The sequence below is a fragment of the Eublepharis macularius genome, chromosome 16 (assembly GCF_028583425.1).
Source record: "Eublepharis macularius isolate TG4126 chromosome 16, MPM_Emac_v1.0, whole genome shotgun sequence".
In the NCBI taxonomy this organism is placed as follows: domain Eukaryota; kingdom Metazoa; phylum Chordata; class Lepidosauria; order Squamata; family Eublepharidae; genus Eublepharis; species Eublepharis macularius.
In genome coordinates this window covers 22,784,172-22,811,743 of record NC_072805.1, presented here as the reverse complement: position 1 = coordinate 22,811,743, position 27,572 = coordinate 22,784,172, and the positions used below count along the sequence as shown (strand labels likewise).

General features: G+C 42.4%; 1 protein-coding gene across 1 annotated transcript; it reads left to right on the top strand.

Annotated features, from left to right (window-relative positions):
- The first annotated feature begins 534 nt into the window (after positions 1–534).
- Positions 535–26,917, top strand: GAN (gigaxonin). The gene is made up of 11 exons (XM_055000665.1): positions 535–710; positions 13,733–13,847; positions 14,621–14,971; positions 15,762–15,979; positions 19,105–19,226; positions 20,139–20,251; positions 20,632–20,781; positions 22,149–22,285; positions 22,815–22,943; positions 24,970–25,079; positions 26,098–26,917. The coding sequence occupies exons 1-11, from the start codon at positions 535–537 to the stop codon at positions 26,277–26,279; spliced, it is 1,803 nt and encodes a 600-aa protein (XP_054856640.1). The 3' UTR covers positions 26,280–26,917.
- Positions 26,918–27,572: the final 655 nt, after the last annotated feature.

Below are 27,572 nucleotides of genomic sequence, written 5' to 3'. Positions count from 1 at the left end.
GCATACATAGACCCTCTGAGCATACACAGAACTCCCTCAGATCAATAGCCTCTGAGCATACACAGAACTCCCTCAAATCAATAACCTCTAAGCATATACAACACCCCCCATCAATAGCCTCTGAGCATACACAGAAGGCCCCCCTCAAAGGAAAAGGACGAGGAGGCAAGGCCTGGCCCCCCTTCCTCAACGACACACGTTTATTCCGCGGAGGAAGGGAACGGCCCGGGCGGGCCTGGAGTCGCGAAGCTCGGCCCCCTGGAGGCTCCTCCCAGGCAGGCGGAGCGGATCGAGGGGCGGCGCGGGGAGATGATGTCAAGGCCGGGGCCGGGGCCGGGAAGGATGGTGGCGGACCGGCTGGCGGGCGAGCGGTGAGGCGAGGCGCGGCAGAGGGCTGAGGCGGTCCGGCCTGCGTGCGCGCCTGAGGGAGGGCAGCGGCGAGCGGAAGGCCCGGGCCAGGCCCGTGAGGGAAAGCAGCGGCAGCGGCTTCTGCGGCGCCAGCCAGCCAGCGAGCGAGCGAGGCCGGCCGGCGGGATGTCTGTGGGGGCGCAGGGCAGCGCCGTGTCGGACCCCCAGCATCCGGCCCGGCTGCTGCGGGCGCTGAGCTCCTTCCGCGAGGAGGGCCGCTTCTGCGACGCCCACCTGGTGCTGGAGGGCGAGGAGATCCCGGTGCAGACCAACATCCTGGCCGCCGCCAGCCCCTACATCAGGTGAGCCCGGCGGGGCTTGGGAGGGAGGCTTGCTCCCAGGTCAAGGTGGGGAAGTATAGCAGGGCATGGGGTTGGAGGTCAGGGGGCTCCAGCCTGGGGAGTTGCTTCCTCTCAGGTAAAGGTGGAACTGGACTGCTGGCATCAGCCTGGGGCATTGCTTACTCTGAGGTAAAATCGAAAAGAGTCCAGTAGCACCTTTAAGACTAACCAACTTTATTGTAGCATAAGCTTTCGAGAATCACAGTTCTCTGCGTCAGATGCATCTTGCATCTGACGAAGAGAACTGTGATTCTCGAAAGCTTATGCTACAATAAAGTTGGTTAGTCTTAAAGGTGCTACTGGACTCTTTTCTATTTTGCTACTACAGACTGACACGGCTAACTCCTCTGCATCTGAGGTAAAAGTGGAGCTGAGCTGCTGGCACTAGCCTGGGGCATTGCTTACTCCAAAGTAAAGGTGTATCTGGACTGCTAGCATCAGCCTGGGGCAATGTTTACTCTGAGATACTCCACAAGTAAAGGAGAGTATGTGTGTGCATGCCTCAATCTTTAATTTTTGTTTTTAGTTCATTGACAATCAGAAGCGCCTCTGAGCTTGATGTCTTCTTTCTCTTCTTCATTTTATCTTCACAGAAACCCTGTGAGGTAGGTTTGTCTTAGTGTGTGTGACTGGCCCAAGGTCACCTAGCAAACTTCCGTGGCAGAGTGAGGATTTGAACCTGGGTCGCCCAGAACTTAGGATGGCACTCTAACTGCTATGCTACACTGCCTCATTGCTTATTAGCAGTAGAAAGTACACCTTGCATGCACTTGTTAAAGAAAGTTAATTTCACATATCTAATTGGGTTGGGGCTTCTAAGGCAGTGTTTGCGTTGTGAATTCAAATGCAAAGTGTTTATATGTGTATTTAGTAGGGTTGCCACTGACTAAAAAAGGAAAAAGAAAAAAAAAGTCCTGCCTGTGCTTTTTGTTTACACTTCAAGATGTTTTTGAAGCCTTATGTTTGCCAAGAGGTGTTGCTGGGGTTCTTGCAAGTCTTCTGGTTTGGATATCTCTTCCTCCCCCATCACTGATGCTTACTGATTAGGTGAGCAGCAGGTTTGTTGTGAATGTGCTCAAGGCACCCTGTTCATTAACTCAGATGATTTTGAACTGAGCCCAGGGTTCAGCCGTATGAAGTAATAATGAAGTGGTGGCCTTGAGCATGTGCAGAAGGTATCTTCTACTCAGCAAGAAGTAAATACGCCTCAAGAGTCCCAGGACCGAAGTCCAATCTAGTCCAGCTTTAGTGTATGCAGTAACAGCCAACAAGTATGGAAGATGGTTAAAACGCAAGTCTCAGGAAAGTGGTACGTCATCCCTGATTGTTTGTCTTTGGTATCTCGAGTGGATTACCGCTTCTGAACATGAAGGTTCCATTTAGCAAGCATTCCCACAGGTCGGTTGGCTGGAGAGGAAAATTTTCCTGAGAATGTGCAAAATGGGTCTCCCTTTAAGCAATGAGAAGATGCAACCTCCCCCCACCCATACATACCATTAGGGTTAATGAAATCATGTTTTTCCAGATAGCTTGGAGCCCCTGTACAAATTAGACAGACGTACCTGACTTTCAGCAGCTGGAAATGAGGTTAGCAAACTTTTTTGTTTTAATTGCAGGGTACGTGCACCTTTTTAAAGCTATATGATGGGCATAGTTTTTTGCTGACATGCCTGCCCATAAACTGACGTTTAGAGCATAGAAAGAAATCTTTCTTACGGTTTTCTTGATTAAAAGTGCTAATTTTTAACCAGTCAGCTTTAGCAGTCTTGAGAAATACACCCAGTTAGTTCTTCCCAATCCCTATGCTCCTATGGCGCTATTTGTGTTAATAACCATTCATTGTGGAGGATATGCAGGTCATGTGTGAATAGTGGAAGCCTAGGATTTTGACCATTGGATTCCTAACTGCATCCTCATGATCATATTAATGAAAGCCTTGGAGGAAGGTCATTCTAAGGATGGTGTGATGAGAAAAGGGGAGATGGGGGTAGAAACTAGATAAGAACACAGAAGTAGTCCTGATAGATCAGACCAGCGGTCCATATGGGCCAGTATTGTGTCTCTCACAGTGGCCAAACAGATGTCCCAGAAAGCCAACACACCGGGCACAGTTAGGTGGATAGCCGTGCTGGTCTGCAATAGAACAGCCGGATTTTAGTCCATCTTAGAGACCAACAAGATTTATAGAGTGTAAGCTTTTGAGAGTCAGTACTCTCATCTTCAGATACTGGGTACACAGGCACCAGCCCCTTTTCCTGACCTGTCGCCACTGATCATGAGTGAAAAATTGAATAAGAACAGTTGTAAATCTCAGAGCTGTTAATACTGAGAGCAAGGTGCTGCTTCATCCTGGAGTCAAATGTTTCCTTTGTCTTGCTTCTCTCTTGCCAACCCAGTTGGTTAGGTAGCAACCAAGATTACTTTACTGAGTGATATAAATGTCTTAGAGCCGCATAGGCAACTTAAACAGGTTTTGTGCCCAAGGAGCTTACAATATAAAATGGACAGTGAGGAGAAACAGCAGAAGGAAGAAACGTCATACTTAAAGCTTGGTTACAGTTGGCAGTGAAGCTTCAGGGGGATAAACCCAAGGATATTCTAGAAAGGTGGGATGTGAGGAGAAACTGAAAGGAAAGCCCCCCTCCCTATTTATGTTCCTCTTGCCACTTCCCCAGCAACAGGGAATATATTAAGGTCCAGGGAGGTATTAAGCATAAAACACAGCAAATAGGCCCGTAGATACACTGCCTGGAACTCTGCTCTGTCATTCTGACCCCGTCTTGGTTTTCATGTCCTTTGATTCACTTAGCTCCTTAGAAAGCATATTAATCTCTTTGTGCTATAAACAGGAGCGAGCATGACGCTCTGAATGTGCAGTCTGCTGTATGATTCACAGCGGCAGGCAGAAGTCTAGGCTCAGACCAACCCCCAGTGCAGCAGACGTATAGCATCTGGACGAGTTCTTGGGGAAGTTATTGCCAAGTTCCTTCTTTGCCTGCTCATGCTCACACGGCATGCCTCCGTTCTCTTTCTCTTTAGGTGTAAAGCGATACAGGAAATCTCATCATTTGTTTACCAACATTACTCACCCAGGGCACTGTCAGCATTCCCCCGGTGCAGTGTGACAAACACCGGGCTCATTTGCAAAGATCAAAGGCGAGCTGTTTTTCATCAGGGAAAAGGTTTTGAAATGATTGCTTGGCAGCTAATTGGAAAGCAACTTCTCTGAGGATTTGTGTTCTGTATGCTGAAAAGGTGCTTTTGTTTTTATATTGGCGTGGCTGGCAGGAAGCAGTTGATGGCTGTGTGTGTTTGTGTAGTTCTGTTTCCATTTTTTGCTGTGCTTTAAATAGCCTTTAAAAAATAAAATACGCCTGTTTGAAAACTGTGTGGGTGACTTTAAGCTTAAAAATTGACACCCGGTATTATAGCATGAAACACAGTGACATCCTTGGAGAGAGAGCAATATTTTATTAATAGCTTTCCCAGGGTGAAATGCTTAATAAGCCCCAGCTATCTGACCGATAGAAAGAGCCTGACTACACTGTTTCAGGCACTGGTTTATTTTCAGCTCTGTCTGCTTTGATAAGTGGTTTCGAGTCAATGCAGACACTGAATATTGAATCATTACTCTTCATATAACCTACATTAAAGGGTTTTTGCTGCCTTTAGAGGCTTTTATGACAAGCTTTGTTAAGTATTGGTTGTTTGACGGCTGTCATTTCATCAGATCCTTTATAGTTCTGGCTGAGTTTATAGGCTAGTCGTTAATTCCTCTTTATGAGTTTAAACATAAGAAAAGCTTGGTTTAAAATGATGTCAGGTGGTTTGTTCCCAACACCTTTGATGTCAAGCGGCAGTAGTGATGTCTTGTGAATTGGTACCCAGCTGATACTCAAAGGCTCAGAAGTGTACCAGTTTCAACCTTAAATGGAACTGATAACCTTTAAGGCTTCTGTTTTCCTGCTGATATTCCAACAGTCGTATATCTTGCAAACTTATAACTTGTTTCCACTAGAAAAACTGATTTTTTTTCTTTTTCCCACCACTAGAGCCAGTCTGATATAATAGTTTTAATATAAAGATGCATAGGTGTCTATTTTTCATTTCAAATATGCATGATCCATTGATCGACAGATTGGTGGTGGACTCCACCAGAAGAGTTCTTGGAAGGTGTTTATGGAGAAGATCTTTGCCTTCCTTCCTCCTTCACTTGTCCCAAAACTCATGTCTGAATTTTGGGTGAGAGAGCTTCACACGTGTAATCTGCCAAAGGTGTGTGGGGTGGGGGGGGGGAAGAGCACTGATAAAGAATCATGTGAACTTAAAACTTGCCTCCATTAGAAGGACTATATTTTCATTTTTCCTTTTGCTAAAGTCCATCTAGTTTCCCACCCACCCTGTCCTGTGTTACTGCTTGTGAAGCTCCTGATCTCCAAATTCGGGTCAAAGGACAGGCTGCTTGAGAAAGGGGGAAGGTATGGAAGGGTCCGCTCTGTTGGCACCTTCCATGAACTCTTCCTATGAATCCAACCCAGGTTCCAATTTCCTGGCAGCATCTCTGTCCAAAACAAGAAGAAATTGACCATATGAGTTTTTTTTTAAAACCATTTAAATTGCAGGTAGGTGTTGGTCTAAACCAAAATCCACGTAATAACCTCTATTGGGCATTCAGTACAGGATTCAGACATGTGGCCTTAAGACTGGAATCCGAACACATTTTTTCCTTTCTTTTTTCTTTCAACCTGATTTTGAAGAACCTAAAAACTTGCACACTTACGTTATTTTGGTTGGCGCTTGTACTGCGTACCTGCCTGGTCATTTGTAAGATTCCTGTATATATGACATCCCTATGCGTTCAAAAACTTGTACACTAAGGGAAGGTGCTTATGTATATGGAACCAATGTGATATTGTTTTAATCATACAGTTTTAATTCTTGGAAATTTATTAAAGATTTTGGTACTTATTTTTTGGGTTTTGGCATTGGTCTTGTATGTATAAGTTTTTTTCCCCCCTTTCAATCTTTTTGGTTACCCAACTCTTTTGGGGTTAAATCTCCTTGTCTTTTTTTCTTTACTTATAAAAGATACTACATCATTTTTGAATGTTACTGAGTTTATGTTGTGTGACATGAGATTGCCTAAAAAGCTGCCTCGGTAAATGAGAAAATTAGTAAACTTCGTACCTTAATAAACTGGTACCTTCTATTTAAATGAATCTCTGGTAGTAGGGCAGGAAAGATCTGCTGGTAGGACCCTTGGGCCCACATAGGCAGCTTTACAGCTGCAATACTGTGCATAGTTGCTTGGGAACAAGCCCCAGTGGCTCGTAATTCTGAGTGAATATGCATATGATCACCCTGACCTGGATAGCCCTGGTGAGCCTGATCTCATCAGATCTCAGAAGCTAAGCAGGGTCGGCCTTGATTAGTAAATGGATGGGAGACCTCCAACAAAGGCCAGGGTTGCAGAGGCAGGCAATGGCAAATCACCTCTGATAGTCTCTTGCCATGAAAATCCCACCAGAGGTTACCATAAGTCAACTATGACTTGAGAGCAGGATTTCATTTTTCACTCTTACCCGTACTGAAACGAGTCAGACCTGGGAGCTTGTATTTATTTTGCTGTGAATTATTGTATTTTTCGGAGAGTATTTGGGTGATATTGTGGAAATAGCAAGGATAGTAAGGATAGTAGCAAAATAGTAAAGAATCCAATAGCACCTTTAAGACTAACCATAAATTTTCGAGAGCCCCACAGCTCTCTTTGTCAGAAGCATCTGTTGAAGAGAGCTATGTCTCTCAAAAGCCTATGCTGCAATAAAGTTGGTTAATCTTAAAGGTACTACTGGACTCTACTATTTTGCTACTGCAGACTAACACAGCTAGCTCCTAAGTATAGTAGCAATAGCATCCAAATACTCTCCTAAAAGTATAATAATATGTAATACAGATAGATAGATAGAAACATATTATGTTAATTCAGCTATGAATTGTTATATCTGTTGAAGAAACCAATCATTCCTCTTCCTTTATGAATCCTACTATATAAAAGGCGAGCCTTGTTGGCGACGACTCACCTTTTATACTGGCGCAGGTGCAGTGAGGGGCCTGCGGGTGCACCTGTAGCAGGCCTCTGAGGGGCCACAAAGGCAGCGGGAATGACCAGAGTGACCGCGGGGCATGGCGGTGCAGCACAGCAGCACAGGTGTGGCACCATGGCAGCCTGGGCACAGTAGCCTAGCACACAGCCCTCCCAAGGCCCCTCAGCTAGAGCCAATTGTATTGTTTCACACAACAGGCTCTGGTGCTAGTATATATGTATGTGTGTGTCAGCATTTCTGCATAGAGTATGTTTCATTCTACTCTGAGTATTGTGCTTGTTGTAAAACATAACTAAATTGTATGGCTTTGTTGAGGTCTTTACCTGTTGGTTTGTTCTGTGTGAGAAGACCACAGAGACAGCCGCATTGATTTTGAGGCACAGAACAGAATGGGACTGAAAATGAAAGTAAAGTCAGCTGCCTGCTTACAGCTATGACACTTAAAATGGCACAGCACAGCAAAATCCTTTGCCTTAAGTGGCAGTTACCAAGAGGATAAAGTTCTGCAGTCTGGAGGACTGATAAAGCATAATGCATGTTGATGGCAGAATGTAAATAATAAAATAAAGATCTGAGTTCAGAGGGTAGCCAGTATAATACAATTGTTGGTTTTGCTCTGCATAAACAGTATCTAGATATTTCAGTTACAATTACATCAATAAACCGAAATATTAATTCGTCTCTCCTCATATCAAATCCATGCTTAAAGTATTTGCCAAAAAAATGAAGCATATTTTATATAGCCTGAGGATAATAGAGTGTGCCAGTTAGTCTATGTGGGATGGAAAGATTAGAACAGCTATAGGGAGACGCAGCCTATTCTCAGGTATGCATTACTTTTTTTTGCTTGATTCTGCTTTGTGAGAGCCCAAAGGCATGGAGTAATATGATTTTTATGAGTTTCTTATCAGACTGCTTGGCTTGCAGTTCAAAAGTGGGATTTTGGAAGATTGACTGAAGTACGATCTTGTCCCTCTCTTAAAAACACTTCTATATCAAATTTGGGGGGGGGGGGAATGCTTTCATAAAAAAAATCACAACCAAATACATTTATTGAAAATAATGTGTAATGGTCGTGGCAACCTCTGTAAGTATTTACAAAAATACAAAACAGAGGAACTCACTGGTAAGACCCACCAGACCACAATTCTACAGCCACCCTTCCAGTCCAGTGCTGCCTAAGTCATTGGGTCTGGCCCAGTTTCTTGTTAACCCATATGCAACAGTATAGAATATTTGGTACAGTCATGTCAGCCACGATTTCTCTTCTTCCCTGTTCTCAGTGGGTGACTGAATTTAGCAACCTGATAAGTTGACCATGATGTGCATCTAATCACCTGGTAAATCTGTATGTATATTTTTCCTGTCGAGAGGATACTGGATCTTATGATACTACTTGTCTGAAACTGTGTCATTGGAATTGGGGAGAGGGGGGGGTGTTCTTTATTAAGTAGCCTTTCCATCTTATTAGCCCTTAAACTGTTCTCAAATTAAATTGCCCAATTTTGTTCCTCATTATATACAAATGTCTTTCCAGATAATTGGGACGCTAGCTGCCAGCTCTAGATTTATTCATGGCTTTTTTACAAGAGATAAACCATCTTCCTTTGTTGTGGAACAAGGTGTGGGCCACCTGTGCTATCTCTTGCGTCTTACCCTTCCTGTTAGGTTATTGTTTGAATTTGTTTTTATTGAAGCTTGTGAAGAGACTGATGGCTCCCTAGCTCCCTAGTCATTGCATAAATTTGGTGCGGCGCATTGCTCTGTTCTTAGTCGTAATGACAGAGTGAGATTGAAAATCAATTCCAGAGCTTACGTAAGGACCTAGCTAGGTGAGTAACTGGTGTCTTGGAGCACTTTTGGTTAATGAAAGTGCTAAGCGATTCTTCATGTGATGACGTGTTGACAGCTTCCCTTCTGTCCTTATTTGTGGTGCTAATTTTTATTTATTTGAAGAAATACTACCTTAGATAGGTTGTAGTTGATCTCTCTTGGTTGATCTCTCTATAATTCTGTCTTGTCCCGCTGCACAATTATTCCGAAGTCCCGGCTTTGTTTTCGTTGTAGTATAAAAAGGTAGTACAACGGTATCCAGTCTGTTTCTTCTAATGCCTTTTACTAGGAACAACCTGATTGACACAAAACATTGTGACAGGTTTCAAGCCCACCAGGACTCTTCATCAGGTTTACTTGTCCTAAGATAGTAAAAGATGGAAGTGTGGGAAACAAATCTTTCAGGCTAGCAAATCTGTAGACCGTGGTCATGCTGACTTCCGTAGAATTTATACTTTACACTGCGTCTCTAATATGGCTTTGACTGACATTCTCAGCCGCTCCTCTGCTTTCTTTTTAAAAAAAATCTTTGCTTTGTAGAGACCACTATTGTTAGTGGTCTCTACAAACTCATGACTAGTGTTTGTCACATTTCCCCCCTAATTTTGGCTGTATTTACAACCAAAGTTTCCTGCTATGATACTCAACTTTTCCGACTTCATAACTTTAGGGAAATCCATTTACGTTTCTGTTGAGGAACCATTGTGCGTGTATCATGAAATGCCTCCACATTGGAGAATATTCTGGGGACAGGAAAACACATTTTGTTCATATGGAGTTCAAGCCTTTTTTTTTTTTTTTTTAAAGAAAGGCTTCCCAGAGATAGCGCTCATTGAATCATATATTATGTAGCTGTGTATTCTATTAAGACTTATGCCCTGGGAACTACTGAGCCCTGCAGTTTTTCTAACTGTGTCAATCTGAGGTCAAGGGAGTGGAAGGTTACTCAAGTAAGAGCTTGCTTTGTTTTATAGGATCATGTCTGTCTAAGAACAAAATACCAGAGAGAAAACTTTGTTCTGGAGACGCTGTCAGGGGGCATGGAATCATCATACTAAATGAGAGTCTTGACGAGTCTTTATGAAGAGAAGAGTTAGGAATGATGAATTACTGTGCTACCAGTTCAGGCGGTACCCGGTATGGAAAGAAGTTTTTACAGTGTTGTAATTGAGATACAGAGCTAATGTTGGGACATAATGACCAGCTGTTGCATCATTTGCTTGGTTTTTGAAGATTAACTGTTAGACATTGAAATCCTTTTGATTTAGAAGGTGCTGTATGCGCAAGCATTAAACTGTTCTTCTCTTTCACTAAAATCAACCTGATCTTCACATTTTTTGAAAACAAAATGACTGCCAAAAGCACAGCTAGAAGGAGATGCCTGCTGTTATGGCAGGTATAGAGGCTTTGCTATGCTGCTAATAGAGAGGTTTTAGACAGTTCTGGTTTGATTCCAAAGTTCGAGTTTCTTCAGTGGTTCTTCATCCCTACTTGGGATGACGCTGACAGAAATATTGAATGGCAGAAATATTGCCATTCAGCTCCAAGATGATTGTATATGTGTCATTGGATCTAAAATATTTAAACTGCTGAAAAGAAAAAACATTTTACCATTGAAGACATGTATTTTGTAGTTAATTTTCTGAGGGTAAAATGTAAGTTAGATTTTTAGAAGCATTTAGGTACAGTAGATAAGCAATATTGTTAAGTGCTTGGAGATTTAGAGTTTTGTTCAGGCCATGTTTTTCCAGGAAACTTGGCCTCAGTGAAACCTAGAATAAGTCCATGGGAATGTTATTTTAAAATATACTAGGTGGATACAGATGTTCCATTAGGTATCTTTTTTTTCCTTTTGCTGCATAGAAAAATCGGAAGATTTTGAATTCAGTATATCAGGCGCGTACATCTGCCCTGGCTAGTGGTGTTGGTGTGTGCTTTGAGAAAGAGAAAATTTTCTTGGGGGAGGGGGTTGAATCTCATTTGGGGGCATTCAGTGAAGATGGCATCATCGACCCTGTGCATTTGTGGTAAAATTCAAAACGTATAAATAGGTGGTAGCGGCAATTCCATGTTGGCGGACACCGTGCTCTAGTTTTTGTCCTGTGATGTCGCAAGATTTATTTTTATTTTCCTGACATTCCAAGTTGGCTCATCATGTACAGAGCACCTGAAAACAAATAGGTAAGCAAAAATTTCACAGAATTGGCACTTGATGCAGGGTGTGGCAGAGATGTGTATCTTTCATGTATTCTCCCAAAGGGCTAGGGTGTGACCTGGAAAAAAAAAAGTACTTTTCTTTGTAGGACAAATCTTTAGGGAGACGACGCTTGCCCTCAAAAATGCTGCATCATGCGTCCTTGAATTTTACTGCCTTAAAACTTTCACAAGCCAAAGTCACAATCGATTGTAGGGTTTAAGAAACGATGGGGGGGGCGCGGGCGGGCAGGGAATTGTTTTCAGCTATTAAAAAAACCAAGCTACCATTGTAAGGTGACTGGCTTTCTTTTATAACATAATTAAACAAGATTTAATTAGGGTTAACATGGGAGACGCGTACTGGCAGCTCACAAACGTTAATACAGTGTTTACATGTGGGGAAATAGTCTTGCTTTAGCTCTGGCTTGGCACGAAGAGTTTGAGAGAAAAAATTATAGACATAATGGTATTACGCAGAAGTAAGAGCTGGAAAGTATTGGGTGACCTCAGACTCCTGTCTTTTAAAATTTGTGTATTCACGAATCACTTCTACAGTGTGTGTGTGTGTATGGGGAGGGGTAATATGAAGCTCCAAAAGAATGTGGGGAGGGAGTGATGCACCCACTCTTGTCCCCAGGAGTTTTTTTTCTCCCAGCCCTCCTCATTCTCTCGTATGACCTTAAGCAACAGCATTTATGCTGACTCATTGCTACCTTGAGGGATGTGTACCGCAGATTAGATTTGCATATGTGATACGTTGCTTCACTGTTTGCATATCCTGTCTGGTAAGTGACCTGCCCCGATCAGGAGATGCAGTTTCATAATTGTGTGGTTTATTTGTATCTATATATAGGAGCGTGCACAAACATTACTCAGCCTAATTGCTTGGTGCTAATTAGCTCATCTTACACCTGGTTATATACTGACGTGTGAGATTAAATGTCGAAAGGGTCCATTGCTCAGTAAGAGCCTCAGAAGAGCCCTGTGGAGCAGGCCAGTGGCCCATCTAGACCAGCATCCTGTATCATCCGATGCCAGCCAGTTACCCTTGAAGGTCAGCAGACCTATCATAGAGTCCAAAGTCTTTCCCTGATGCTGCCTCCTAGCACTGGCATTTGGAGGTTGACTGCCTCTGGATGGGGAGGTTTCCTTTAGTCTTCCTGGCTAGTAGCCATTGAAGGATATATCCTGCACAAATCTGTCGAACGTTCTTTTAAAGCCGTCGATACCCATGGCTGTCACTATATCCACTGATAGTGAATTGCACAGTTGAATTACTCATTGAGCAAAGAAGTACTTCCTTTTGTCTGTTGTGAACTTGTTGCCCATCAGCTTCTTTGGGTTGGGTGCCCCTGAGTTCTGGTGTTAATAGGAGAGGGAAGAGAAAATAGTATCCAATAATAATATTTTTAAAAGCCTTTGAAAGGTGCCTTTGATTTATGGCTCTACGCACTCCTGTGTAGCCCATTGCATATCTGCACTAACTGTTTCTCAGAGTATTTCCTGGGAACTGCTTTACACTACAACTTAAGTAGTCTCTTAGTAAGATTCCTCTTCTGGGTTTCGTTGCTGAGAAATCCTGTTAACATGGTGCTTCTCCCCATTCCTCCAGTCTTTATAAGTGGGGGGCCTGTGTCACCCCCCCCATAAATTTACTACTTAAAATTGCGAGCTATGCTTTTTATTCCTGTTTGCTCCCATGTAGTCAGCTGTTTCAAGGCTGGAATCCATTCTCTTCACAGGCAGCCAGCTTGTCTTGCCAATTTCATTCCTAAACGGAAATGAAGGGGAGTATTTCAAAAGCAAAAAATAAGCTTGTTGCTATACGAGTGGGTTTTTTTTTGCTTCCCCCTGCCCAGATGCTCTTCTGGACAGGACAGTTTTCACTTGGCAGTGGAAGCTCTTTCAGGTTGGGGTTTGGTGGGCCTCTCCACAAACTGGGGAAGGGTATGACAACTGAGGGGTACCCTGATAGAAGCAGCACATCCTGACAAGATAGGATGATGACAGGTCTCAATGGATACATGGTCCAGACAATTGCTTTTGGATCAGACCAAGGTTATTCTAGTTCATCTTTTTTTTAAAAAAATGGAAAACTTTATTCTTGCCATCATTTGGAATAGATCAAGACGGGTAGTTGTGTTAGTCTGTCTGTAGCAGTAGAAAAGAGAGAGTCCAGAAGTTTTGTGACTCATGAAAGCTCAAACCCTACCCCAGGTTTTGTTAGTCTTATAGGTGCTACTGGACTCTTGCTCTTTTCTATTGTTTGGAATGCTTTTGTATAACCTTGTAAAATCAAATGGATTGTAGGTTATGTGCATGAAATAAGATTATAATTCAAATTAGCATCATTTCTTATTTCTTAATGGAACCAACATGATAGGCTGTGCTCTGGACAACTACCAACTTACCAGTCTTCTCTCTCTGTGGCTTGGTACTACAGAGGCAGTTTGGTATAGTGGTTAAGAGCAACAGGACTCTAATCTGGAGAACTGGGTTTGAATCCCCACTCCTCCACTTGAAGCCAGCTGGGTGACCTTGGGTCAGTCACAGCTCTCTCAGAGCTCTCTCAGCCCCACCCACCTCACCGGGTGATTGTTGTTGTGGGGATAATAATAACATACTTTGTAAACCGCTGTGAGTGGGTGTTAAGTTGTCCTGAGGGGCGATATATAAATCGAATGTTGTTGTTGATGATGATGTTACCTTTCTTTGAGAGTTTATAGATGAGAATTGATCCATTCTGAAACCTGTGAATGTCTTTTGGTGGTCTGCAGCTGTCTTGGATTCTTCATTGACTGTGTATGCGTATCATTGAAAAAAGTAATCCTCATTTTTTTAAAATTCCAGAACAAAGCTGAACTATAACCCGCCCAAGGACGATGGCTCAACTTATAAAATCGAACTTGAAGGGATATCTGTGGAAATTATGAAAGAGATATTGGACTACATCTTCAGTGGTCAGGTTTGTGTTGTCAAAGTTCAATTTAATTGATCTTTCTGCTTGAGAAACTCTGATTGTAACTGACATGCCTCCACCTCTTCAGTGGGCAGATGGGAGAACAGGAGGGTTTAATTTCCTGTGGACCAGGGAATATTTGCTGGTTGATGGGGTTTTTGCAGATAATGCTGGGCGAGGTGCATCTTGGTCTGTTCCGTGACGTCACTTCTTATGCTCTTAAACAAAAATTTAAGGTCAGACTGATGCTGGTTTATTATGCCTTCCAAAAAATTGCTGTTGGATCACAGAGATTGTAGTTTAAAAAATAAAAGGAAGGGCATGAGGAATCATGCTGGATCAGACCCAAGGATAACTCTGTCCCAGCCTCCTGGTGGCCAGTGAGATGCCTCAGAGAAGCCCTTGCGTTGAGCATGGCATCTCTTCCCGGTCGCTTATTCCCAAGCAACGAGTTCAGAGGCATAGTACTTGTGAACCTAGAGGTTCCAGTTAGCAGTCTTGGCCAACTGTCCTGGACAGACCTGTCCTCTGTGAATTTGTGTGGCCCATTTTAGAACTTCTGCTCATCAATCACATTTCAGTAGTGTGACCAGTAATCGATGCAAGAAGTCACAGCACTCGGGGGTGACTTCGTATCCTAGGTACGTGTGCCGTTGGTGGCCGGTGCGTACACACAGCATTGCATGAACAAGAATGTCATCGCTTGATATTTAGTTCTTGTAGCATCCTTGTTCACTTCTCTGGTTATAATCTTGAAAAAAAACCCCTCATTTTTGCAGATCAAGCTAAATGAAGACACCATCCAGGATGTCGTGCAAGCTGCTGACCTTTTGCTGCTTACGGACCTAAAAACCCTGTGCTGCGAGTTCCTAGAGGGTTGCATTGCTGCTGAGAACTGTATTGGAATCCGGGACTTTGCATTGCACTATTGCTTGCGTCATGTTCATTACCTGGCTTCTGAATACCTGGAAACGCACTTCCGGGACGTCAGCAGTTCAGAGGAGTTCCTGGAACTGAATCCTCAGAAATTAAAAGAAGTGTTGTCCTTGGAGAAGCTCAATGTTGGAAATGAAAGACATGTTTTTGAAGCGGTCCTTAGATGGATCTCCCATGATCCTGAATTAAGAAAGGTCAGGGGACAGAAACACAGAACTTCATACTGTGCAAAACTGCGAGAGAAAGATGTGCCTAGCCTATGTTAATTCAAAAGATTGAGCTGATTTCCATCTTTTATTTTGTACATGGGAAGGTTTGCTAATTTGCTTAATTCTGGCATTGCTATTTGTGGGGGGGGGGGTTTAAGAGAGCCTTTATCCTGCCCCAACCACCGGAAATTTTAATTCAAACAGGGTTTTGACTTCTGAGATTTCATTCCACATTTGTTACATACATATGTGCTGACAAATCCATAACAGATTTATGGTGACCCCAGCAAGGGTCTTTCAATGAAAATGAGAAGCCGAGGGGATTTGCCAGTGCCTTCCTCTGCAGAGTCTGCCTCGGTGGTCCAAGTAACGAGCCTGCTTATGAGATCGGGCTACACCATGCCGACTTCCCTCCCCAGCATTCATTAACACCCTTCCAACTTCATCTTCCCAGCCATAAAAGCTAGGAATGTGCTAGCTTGGGGGGGGAGAGGGGAGAATTGTCATGATTAGGAAGCTCTCTCTAAGCATAACGCTTTGCAGTTCTGCAGAATTGCAACAGATACACAAGCCTGGCTATTCCTAAAGCCTTGCCTATGCTCTCATTCCCACTTCTTGCCAGTGCTTTTTTGTTCTCCTTCCCCAGTGCTAACATCTGTAGCTTTAGCGCAGACATGGAGTCTAAAAAGTAAACTTTCCTTAAAGCTGTGTGCTAACATGTCTCTTTTGTTTTGTAACTGTGTTTTGAAATGTTTTTTTTTTCCTGCCTTTTCAGGTTCATATGAAGGATGTTATGTCAGCCGTATGGGTATCTGGGCTGGACTCTGCTTACTTGCGTGAGCAAATGATGAGCGAGCCGTTGGTACGGGAGATTGTCAAAGAATGTAACAACATTCCACTCACGCCACCACAGCAAGGGGAGGCGATGCTGGCTTCCTTTAAACCCAGAGGGTACTCAGAGTGCATTGTGACTGTTGGTGGCGAAGAAAGAGTGTAAGTTGTTCAGACACACCGTTTCAAATTACGGCAGCAAGTAGGAGCGGTTAAAGATTTTGGGAGGGGGAAAGGTGTAGTTCAGAGTCAACTTCAAAGGCTTGTTAAATGTCTTATAGGTTAGTTTTCAAAACTGTACTGTACTTTAAAATAATAATAATAACATTCGATTTATATACCGCCCTTCAGGACGACTTAACACCCTCTCAGAGCGGTTTACAAAGTATGTTGTTATTATCCCCACTACAAGCACCCTGTGAGGTGGGTGGGACTGAAAGAGCTCCTTGAAGCTGTGACTGACCCAAGGTCACCCAGCTGGCTTCAAGTGGAGGAGTGGAGAATCAAACCTGATTCTTCAGATTAGAGTCCTGCACTCTTAACCACTACACCAAACTGGCTCTGTTTGTTATGGCTGTGTTATGGCTATTTTTGCTGTTTCTTTTAAAAAAACCTTTCAATACTATAAACTCGAGAAAATTTTGGAGTGCGCTTCTTTCTCCCTCACCCTTTTCTAAGTAAAGGCGTTTGTGCCTTGAACATATATACTGTGAATATTCTTTTAAGTTACATCAGTGCTTAGTTCTTGTGGCCCCTTCTTACATGCCCAGGGTAATGCTACCTGACCTTGGGGTCATGTAACAATTTTCCACAGGCTAGTTCAGCTAGGGATCCTGATGGTATTTTGCCATCTTCTGGGCGTGGAGCAGGGGTCACGGGGGGTGGGGGGAGGTAGTTGTGAATTTCCTGCATTGTGCAGGGGGTTGGACTAGATGCCCCTGGAGGTCTCTCCAGCTTTGATTCTAAGTTGTCATAATTTCCTCTTAGTATGTGAAACCATGAATTGGCCAGAGATTGAGGTGTTCCTGAGGCATAATCACAGTGTGGCCTGAAACTGCTTTCTAGTTTCAGTACATATACAAATGACTCCTCTCAGTCATTGTATATAACCTCTGAATGCGGCAAGCACTCTTTATAATCCTTGTCCTCACAGACAGTACAATAAAGACAGCCCCTTTTTGTTTCTATTTGAAAATTTATTGTAACCATTGGCTCACAGTTTCCTGCTAACATGGCTTTGTTCTACATAGATAATATTCTTTTAAAGCATATAATAGCACTAGAATAATATGTCTAAGCTTGAAACTGGAACAGCTGTAGGAAAAAACCCATGTTTTTCTGAAGACTGACAGTTTTTCCAATGGAAAATTTGGAATTTTGGCAAACACTGGGGAAAAAACTTCCAATGAAGTATGTTTTCTTTCAGAATGAGTGAAATGTTTCTGAAGGTGTTTACCCTAAAATATGTAGTTTCTATATTTTCATGTAAGATTGCCTCCATTATTAGTTATGTTATTTGTAGTCCACCTTTCTTACTGAGGCTCAAGTTGGATTACACAGTGTAAGTCAAAAATGTGAAAAACGAGCATAAATCCAAATACAGATCCAAACATGCTATATTAAATGACATGGAGACTACCCAGTAGGAGCATACAGTCCCCTGTGCAAGCACCGAGTCATTACTGACCCATGGGGGGACGTCGCACCACGACGTTTTCTTGGCAGACTTTTTACGGGGTGGTTTGCCATTGCCTTTCCCAGTCATCTACACTTTACCTCCAGGAAACTGGGTACTCATTTTACTGACCTTGGAAGGCTGAGTCAACCTTGAGCCGGCTACGTGAACCCGACTTCCGCCGGGATCGAACTCAGGTCATGAGCAGAGCCTGGGCTGCACTACTACAACTTACCACTCTGCACCACAGGGCTACCATAGGAGCATACTTACAGCAACAGAAAATACACAGTAGTAGATTCTACAGTCCCTATCTGTTTTCTAAACCATCTCTCAGAGCCATTTCATTACAACACAGTCCTATTGCCTATTTTTAAGAAGCCCTCCTGAATAATGCTGTTTGCATAGTTTGTGGGAAGCCAGTAGAGTGGGAGCCTTCGTGACCACCTCAGGCATGCTGTTCCATAAGGTGGGGGCCACCACAGATCATGAGCATGTATGGGCAGTTGTTTATTTAAGTTCATATATTTGCCAAATAGTCCAGCATTATATGCTAGTCTGTTATGCATTTTATGTAGACACTATATGTAGATTTTATAAGAAAACAGGTATTGCATTTATTTCAGTTTTTCCCAAGATGTCTTGGGTTTTTTTTCCTGCTAGGGGAAATCCTCCCACCGACCACGGCTTCAAAATTTCCAGAAATTTTACATCTGTAGTCTAAACTACTCTTGCAACTAAGTCCACAGAAATGAATAGCAGCATGTTCTTGGAATATTTTTGTTGAGTTCTAATGTATTATCTGAATGTGTAAGGCATGCCACTTTATTATGAAAACGTATTAGTAGAATAAAGGAAACCCACATATTAACTGAATAAAAGAAACCTTTAGTCTTCAAATGGTAAATCTGATTTCAGTAGTCACAAATAGAATACACCAAAAAAAGCACTTTTTGTAGTATTAGGTGATACTTCTTGGTCCAACCTCCTCCCCCACACTGGGCAGGAACCAAATGCAGTTTGACAGCTTTAGGAATGTGCTCAAGGCAACTCGCCCCAGTCCACAAACAGGTAGACATGACGTTTTAAACCAGTTGAACCTTCCAAGCTATCTCCAAAGTAATCCCTGTGTTGGGTATGTTTGAGTAATCCAGCCTTGAGGTTATGGTCACAAAGCTCAGTGTAACCAGATGACCTGAATCCAGAAGGGAGGATATCATCTTAACCAAATGTAGTTTCAGCTCACATCCACAACTTGTATATGTTTCTCAAAGAGCAAAGGGCTCCAAGCTTTTTTTCCTGCTCATCCAAGGATAATCTTACTCAAATCTAGAACAGAAAAGCAATTCTCATATAGAATGTCAGCTTTACCAGCAAGAATCTCCTGTGTTGTCTGGATTAGGTTTCAGTTTGTTCTCCCTTATTCACTTGTACTACCATATCCAGACAATACGGAGACAACTGCATCTGGGGAGGGGGTTAGTTCCAGAAATGTAGAGCTGAGTGTCATCAGTATATTGCTGACAGGCACACGCTGGCTTATTTTAGTAACACGCAATTGAAAATAGTCTTACAGTGGTGAACTGATTTGTGCCCTTCCTCTTTATTTTAGTTCCCGAAAGCCATCGGCAGCAGTGCGATGTATGTGCCCTCTCTATGATCCTAACAGACAACTCTGGATAGATCTGGCCCCTATAAGTTCACCCAGGATAAATCATGGAGTACTTTCAGCTGGTAAGCAAATACTTTTCTCTTAAGCAAGAGGGACAAAGCCTAACGTCATTACCTAGTCTACAAAGTTAAATAGATTTTATAGCTATTCGGGATTGTCATCACTTAGGAAAATGAGAAGAAACCAATCGGAAAAGAATCCTTGGCTAAGTAAAGTTCAAGCATGGAGCAATAACTGTGGCCCCGTTTAGATTTTTATATAACAGGCCCAATTTACATTTGGACCATTCAGTCCTTCGCTTAATGCCACCTTCCTATCCCAAAAAGGACTGTCCAGAGCAGCATTCCCTGGAACTGCTGCTAAGAAGCACTTTACATTCATGTAGCGTGCACTAGCTTCTTTGGATTGTGGACATATTATACCTGCATTATAGAACTTGCCAAAAGTTGTTTGTCTGAACTTGCAATTGAAAAATTGCATGCTCATTCCTTTCTATGTTCTATTATATAAGAGCATACAAGTGTCTTTCTAAGAAAGACTTCAATCAGAATTGATTTTTAAAAAAAATATATGGTAAAACTCAGAGTTATGAAGTATTCTTGCAGCCTTAGAAATGCTGTTAGGTAGAAACCTGGTCAACATGATTTTTTTTTTTTAAAGGAATGCGCCACTATAGAATGTCAATGGAACATTGCTCTGTCTGTTCTCCTGACAAATGCAGGACAGAGCCCCTCCTAGTTTAAATGTGTAACTGGTGGTCATAAGGCCAAATGTCATATTCTGCTTTTCGTTACTGATAATTTGGCCTGTCTCGTTGGCCCTGACTAAGTAGCAAAAAGGAAAGAGTACCAAGGCTGACTTGTAACAGGCCAGATACTTGACGCCTGATATTTAAAAACTTTATACCAGCCTGATGCCTTTTTCAAGATGCCGCTTGAATTTTGAAATCTTTGTGTGTGCTCTCTGTTTTCCAGAAGGGTTCCTGTTTGTACTCGGAGGTCAAGATGATAACAAAGCCACTTTAAATTCTGGGGAGAAGTATGATCCAGATACGAATTCATGGAGCCCTCTGACACCAATGAATGAGGCAGGTTTGCCTTCCAGAGCCACTGTGATGCGGTGGTTCGTGTGTTGGACTGGGATGTGGGAGACGCGGGTTCAAATTCCATGGAGGCTTGCGGCGTGACCTTGGACCGCTTACTCATTCTTAGCCAAACCTGCCTCCCCAGGTTATCGTGAGAATAAAGTGAAGGAGGGCAGAATGCCGTAAGCCACTCTGGGGACAAAAGCAGGGCATCGATATCTAAATAAATTAGTGGCACGCATACCTTAAACCAAGTTGAATTTTACATTGATCATATCTTTGTGTGGCCGTTGTCGTTATCCTAATTCACAAAATTACATTAAGTTTGCCAAAGCAAATTTCTATTTTTTTAAAAAAAAAATTACTTCCTTGTTCTCTAATAGGCACGGCACAACTTTGGGTTGGTGGAGATCGATGGTGTATTATATGTCCTGGGAGGCGAGGACGGAGAGCGGGAGCTCATCTCCATGGAGTCCTACGACATTTATAATAGGACTTGGACAAAGCAGCCGGACCTGACCATGATTAGGAAGGTAGGAGTTTAAAACAACAACAACACACTTTCATGTTTCAGAGATCTGATCGTTTGCTTGGTTTCCCCAAGGCCCTTAAGCCCCATTTCTGCCTTTAATATATCAAGTACTTTACAGCATCTGAGTTCGTGTTTATCTCCTGCTTTTCTTCATGGACATGAAAGACTTTGAGCTCTTATCTCAGTAGTTTGAGAACAACTTGCATGACTTTATGTATGCAGATTGGGGGGGGGTGCCTTAAAAGTCTCAATAATCCTTACAGAAAGCCTATAAGGTAGGCCAGAGTTGCTGTCCCCATATTTTAAATATAAGGCTAAGATTGAGAGAGCATCTTCCTTGAGGGCTGTGGCTTTGTGGCTGAGGTTGGATTTGAACCAGGGATTTGTTGGGTCAGTTTGCTGTCACAGCTGTTGTGCTGCGCTTGTTCGTACTCACATCTCTGTGAGGTATGTTATTGATAAGCCCCGTTTTACACCTTAAAGAGTCGAGAACGCAACATCTGATGCTGTGTATCTTACCTCTATGCTAGCTAACAACAGCCTGCCCAAAGCTGGCTTGCAGTACTGTAGCACGGGCAGCAAGGGTTTCCTGGAGGGTCAAGAATGGAGGTTGACTTGATGAGCGAGTCTTCTCTTGGCTGTGGACATGACAGTCCTCTGAAATGTTTATGCCAGAGTTTTTAGGGGTGTGTGTGTGTGGGGGGGTGCTTGTAGCAGATGGTGCTATTCAGATTTGCCCCGCTTACCTTTTCTTGCATGGGGGTGGGGGCAGTAATTGTAGTTGCTCACCCTTAGCTCAAAAGTTCCCAGAAATTTTACGTTCCAGTTTTTTCAAGCGGCTTATGTCAGTGGAAACCACTGCAACTGGTGTTCTCGAGGAATTTAACTCAGATGTTCCCTCCCCGCTCCCGTTTTAGCGTCGTTGGGAATTGGTGCATTAGAAATGCAAAATGAGATAAGTGGCATCTCTTTGTTGAGTGGAACTCTTTACCAGGCCGGATGGAAAGGTAAATAGATGTCAAAGAGATACAGAGCCATGTTGAGTTCCAGAAGAGCAGCGTTGATTACAAGGCACTAAAGCCAAGCGTTCTTCAGCTAAGCAATCTGTTCTCTAAGGATTTATCCTACTGGCTGCTGTATTCTTGTGTAGATGCTATTAGGGATAGTATACTTTAGCAGCTCTGCTGATCAGTGCATATCAAAGTAGCAAACATTTTTCTCTTTTCCTAATATGTGATTAACCTTAAAGGGAAACTGCTTCTTTTTACGTTGTTTGGTTTAAGAATGGGTTGCTGTTCTATCTCATGTAAGTGAAATGTTTTTCAAGTTTATTATTGTACATGACAGCTGCTACATTTTCTTTTAAAGATTGGTTGCTATGCAGCTATGAAAAAGAAGATCTATGCAATGGGCGGTGGTTCATACGGCAAACTTTTTGAATCTGTTGAATGTTACGACCCGAGAACCCAGCAGTGGACCGCTATTTGTCCGTTGAAAGAGAGAAGGTTGGTAATGTGTTCAAAAGAAACTTATTTCATCTCATAGCTCTTCAAGCATGTCATTAACAAAAAGGGGACACATGTCCTTACACATCTTCACAATAAAGAGGCATCTGTGAGTAGCAGCCCTTCCTTAACTCAGTTGCTGCATTCCTATATGATGCACATAAAGCTGTTTGGTTGTGCTTGTGTGCTTCAGCCCTTCACCCCCACGCAGCTGTGCTCCCACAGCATGATTGGAAACTTTCAGGTTTCGAAAGCCTGCAGTCCAAGTGTAGCAAGTTTCTGTGTCATATGTGTGATTTAAAAACCTTTCTATTTACACAATAAATTTAAAGCTAATTCTGGTTAATTAATATTTGTGTCAAATTTTGCTTAGCACTTGACACTGAGTAGCAACGCGAGCACTTAATGCTTCCTCCTGTCTGCTAAATGTGTATGCTGTTTTTATTCTCTGGCTGGGTTTGGAACAGTTTGTTAATTTTAATAGTTTTATTGCATATGCTATTCCTAAATAAAAATATTAATTTATTAGGTTTGGAGCCGTGGCATGCGGTGTGGCTTCAGAGCTCTATGTCTTTGGTGGAGTGAGAAGTCGAGATGATAACCAGTCCAGCGAAATGGTGACTTGCAAATCAGAATTCTATCACGATGAATTTAAAAGGTGAGAGTTTTGCTGTGGAAATTAGATTCCTTTCACTAAAAACAGAGTCAGTGCAGAGTTGTCTTTTCAATGAACTCTTTGTTCTACAGCTTTATTTACAGTGACTTTTCATAATATGGTTGCTCTCCCTTTTTATCCCTTGAAATTTAATTTAAATAGTACTAATGCCACGGAATATGTTGTGATATCCCCAGTGTAGCATTAATTTTAAAGAACTGTTGAATTTCAACAGTTGCTTTAATCAGCAATTGTTTGATCTAATCAGATTTTCTGTTCTTGAAAGAAGGAGAAAAACCGACAAAGAGGAATCCCACTAACTACTAAAGCACAGGACAAACTGATATACAAAATAGAGTAAAGAAAAATGAATATTCTTACGTACAATTAAATATTCTAGGAATAGTATCCCCAGTGCACATCACAGCCAACGTTGACAATAGTTTACAGAGTAATATAAAAAGTTTTAAATCTGTTCCAAACACTCAATTATTGGATATATGGACCACCAATAATCCAATAAAATGACAAAGTGCAAGCGTAAATCAGTATATAAAAAATCTTAAGAATTAAAGTCATCAATACACATCACACCAGTGTAGCTAAAAGTTCACAGAATAATGCTAGGTTGTATAAATCTCAGGTAAGTCCAATAAAGTGTAATAATGCTATAACAACACTGAGATTGGTCCATATAACCGAGCATTGGGTGTTTATGGTGATTATGGTGGGATTCCTCTGTTGGTTTAGCTATTTACCATAACTCTCTTTTCTAGAAGAAAGAGGGCAGGTGTACCCTTTGACCACCAAAAAAGAAACAGGGGATTAGCATGGACAAAAGCCATCTGGTACAATGGTTGTAGTAACGAGGGGAATTGAGAAAGAGTGGTTCAAAAAGCTGGCCGGATCCAATCCAAAGTGCTCTGATAAGAAACAGCTCACTAAGGTCCCAGATAGAGGTCTTTTCTAGCCCTGCTATCTATGGTCCTTACACGGTAAATGGTAGGGGCTGCAGTGCCAGACACTTGTGGATCTGCCCCGTTCAGATGCATCTTGTTGTATTTGTGGAAAAAGTTTTTTGAAGTGGTGGAATAAGTTCCTTGTACTGAAAGTGAAGTTGATTGATGCATGCCTGTAGTTAGGTTTAAACTAAATCTGACTTGCTCTATACCTATATTGGCATAGTTTATATAATTTGGTCCTGTGTTGCTGTTTTTACTCTTGGAGGCAATGCTTCAAAAGATTGCCCAGTGGTGCCAAAGTATTTTAAAATCATGTTTGTGTTCAGTAACCACCATCTTTGGTTGCAGTACCACAACTACTTCTGGTAACCAGAAGAGGGTGCTGTTTTACAAGATTGGTAGTTCAGGTACAAACGCTATGGATGGTAGATGCCATCGATATTTCTGAAGTCCCCTAGTTGTAAATCCAGATCTTCTGTCGGAATGATCAGAGAAACACTGAAATCTGAATTTGTACTGTTCAGTGTCCAATTTAGCACCACTTATCTCTAGAAAAGCAAAGTACAAACCTTCTACACACTTGCAGTCCTTCCCGCATTTGTGTACTCTGCCCAGGAAACATAGCAAAGGATTCTGGTACAACTAGCAGGTGCAACATAGAGCTATAGGGAGTGAAGACTTTGAGACTGCAATCCTAAGATCATTTTCCTGGAAGTCAGCTCTGCTGAGTAACATGAGATCTAATTTCTGAGAGAACGTGCTTAGGATTGCTCCCTAGCAAATGCAGTCCAAAGGACAGTTGCAGTAAGGCTGCAGTCCTAAACATGCTTTCTTAAGAGAAAGTCGGATTGAATTCAACAGGACTTGCTTCTATGTAAGCACAACAGATTGATGTTGAATTACCCTTGGAAGATTTTCTTAAAATAAAATCCCGTTACACTTTGTACTTGGAGTTGTATATGTTTGTCTTGTGTATGCAAAGGTGTGCAACAGGTATCTTCTACACACGTGTGTCTTCATTGCACAAATTACGCTGGTCACACTTTCAATGCTCCTTTTTCCTGCAGGTGGATCTACTTGAGTGATCAGAACTTATGCATCCCCGCTAGTTCTTCGTTTGTGTATGGAGCGGTGCCCATTGGTGCTAGCATTTATGTGATTGGAGACCTTGACACAGGTTAGAAGTTACGTTTGTCTCCCGTAATGCCATTGTGAGCCATCCCTCTGGCAGCTTCCCAAAAGGATGAGTCAGATGCCAAAGTAGCATACCTTCTGTAAGCCTCCAAGCTCTCCCCTTAAGCACCTCATACATTGTATCAGGGCCTTTGGGGTTTTTCTTTAAAGTTCTACAAGCTCAGTGGTTATAGACCTTCTGTCTTAAAGGGGGAAAGGTATTCTTGGTATTTGAATGACTCCTATGTTGCTTAGTCCTGTTTTTAAACAGGCCTTCCTTGAACTGTCAGGCTCTAGATACTCAGTGTTTTCTTAGCCTTTTGCAGTCGTGGTAGATACAGAAAGGGCTCAATTCGAGGGGCTCATTTCTAGGGGGAATGCAGTTCCGGCAGTTCACCAAAGAGGTCACATGTCAGGTGGCCCCACCCACCTGACTCTCGGCCATTATGGGCCCATTTCGTCCTGGATTGGGGCTGAAACGGCCCGGATCGGGCCTCTGACGGGTGGTGGATCACTCTCCTGTTCAGCAGTGGCCCGATCCTGACCATTTTGGGCCCCTTTTCGGCCATTTTCAGCCCCCTTTTGCCATTCTGGGCCCAATTTCAGCCCTGCATGGCCACGATTGGGTCCAAAACAGCCAGGATAGGTGATATCAGGAGGTGTGGCATATGCAAATCAGTCATGCTAATGGTGATGGCAAAGGGCATGGCATATGCTAATGAGTTATGCTAATGAGTTCCTCCAACTCTTTTTCTACAAAATGACCCCTGTGGAGTATAAATGTGGCACGTAAGTAAGGTGAGAAAGGCTACTTATTTTTGCAATAGACCTTCTCAGAATAACAAAGTATAAGATGCAAAACGTTATCGGATTGGCGTTTCTTTTGCATGTTTGTTTTTTAATTCACCACCCGCCCACCCTTTGCCCATGTGCTTTCTTTAGGAATGGTAATTGGTTTTATTGGGTAAAGCTGCTTTTAAAATGCTGTTGCATCCTAAAGCAATAAATGTCTTTTGTGATAGGAACCAACTATGATTACGTTCGAGAGTTTAAAAGAAGTACTGGGACTTGGCACCACACAAAGCCGCTGTTCCCTTCGGATCTTCGTCGTACTGGATGTGCAGCTTTGCGTATTGCGAACTGCAAGCTCTTCCGACTGCAGCTCCAGCAAGGGTTGTTCCGCATTCGAGTCCCTTCTCCTTGAGAGATCTTGAGAAAGCTGAAGAGAAGAGAACATCCCGAGAGGATCCAGCGTAACAAAATAGCTTTATCTACAAAAGCAACAAACATCTTGCTTCAGACACTTAGACTGTGTATGCTCAGCTTGGGTATGGTAACTGTTCTAACTTGGTTTTTTTAATTAAACACACACACACACACACAACTGCTTAAATGCTTAAGCCTCAATATATTGGGGGGCAAATTATCATACAGTGGCAAATGGCCTAGGAGAAGCCTTCTGTTCTTTTTATCTAAAGATACTGAACCGTGCTCATGAAGGAATTCCTTTGCTTCAAACAAAGACGGAATAGGTTAATAAAATGGGGGAAAATAAGAGAGGCGCATTTCCGCCAAGGGGAATTGTTCTAAATAACTGTACTGCCTTGACGTTGGTTAGCGTTGATGACCTTATAAATACTGTATGAAAACCAATCTCACTAGTATGCCAAAAGAGACTGTTAACTCCACTGTGGAGAGAAAAAGATGGGCAATTGCACCTTTATTACAAGGCCTTCCTTACAATTTAAGGTCTGTGCCTGAAAGTGTAGAATTGTACATACGTCATTTTCAGTATTTTTTTTTTCATTGCTAATAATCTTTTTTTAAGAACTTCTATTTAAAATGGACTAAATTAAACTGAGCTAAGGGTTACAGTACAATATAAAACCGATGATTACACAGGATTTTTATTTTTAAACTTTGTGTAAAGCAAGTGATCTAAAACTGTCACATGTGGTCCGGCATACAGCCCTTGTGTGGATTTCAGATGCTGCAATATCCAGTCCTCATTTAAAGGTAAATAGGGCTGGGTCTTCAAGAGCTGCCACACCATTGCTAAGACTGGGTTATGCGGCCCCAAGAAATGTTGCTGTTTTGGAGAGCTGTGCTGTCTTTTCTTTCCCGATAACTTGAAAATCGCTGCAGGCTAAATGGATGTTCTAGATAAAAAGTCAAGAAGGGAGAATATATGGTGTTCTAGAGGTGGGCTGGGATAGGCGGGAAGAGAAAGCAATCACATGGTCATACACTTAAGATACAGTCTGGAGAGCTTAGCTTGGGATCAAAAGCTGGTGTACAAATGACCTCTTTCAAAGGCACAGTCATGGCTACTGCAGACCTTTAGAATGCTGTTGTGTCGGCGAAGATTTTTTTCCATTTTTTTTTGTAAGTTATGTTCAAACTATTAATATTTAATTGAATTACAGATAGGCAGTTTCTGCTGGTAGAACACACTTTACCTCACTACTTTTAAGTTTTATTTTGTTATGCGGTGTTT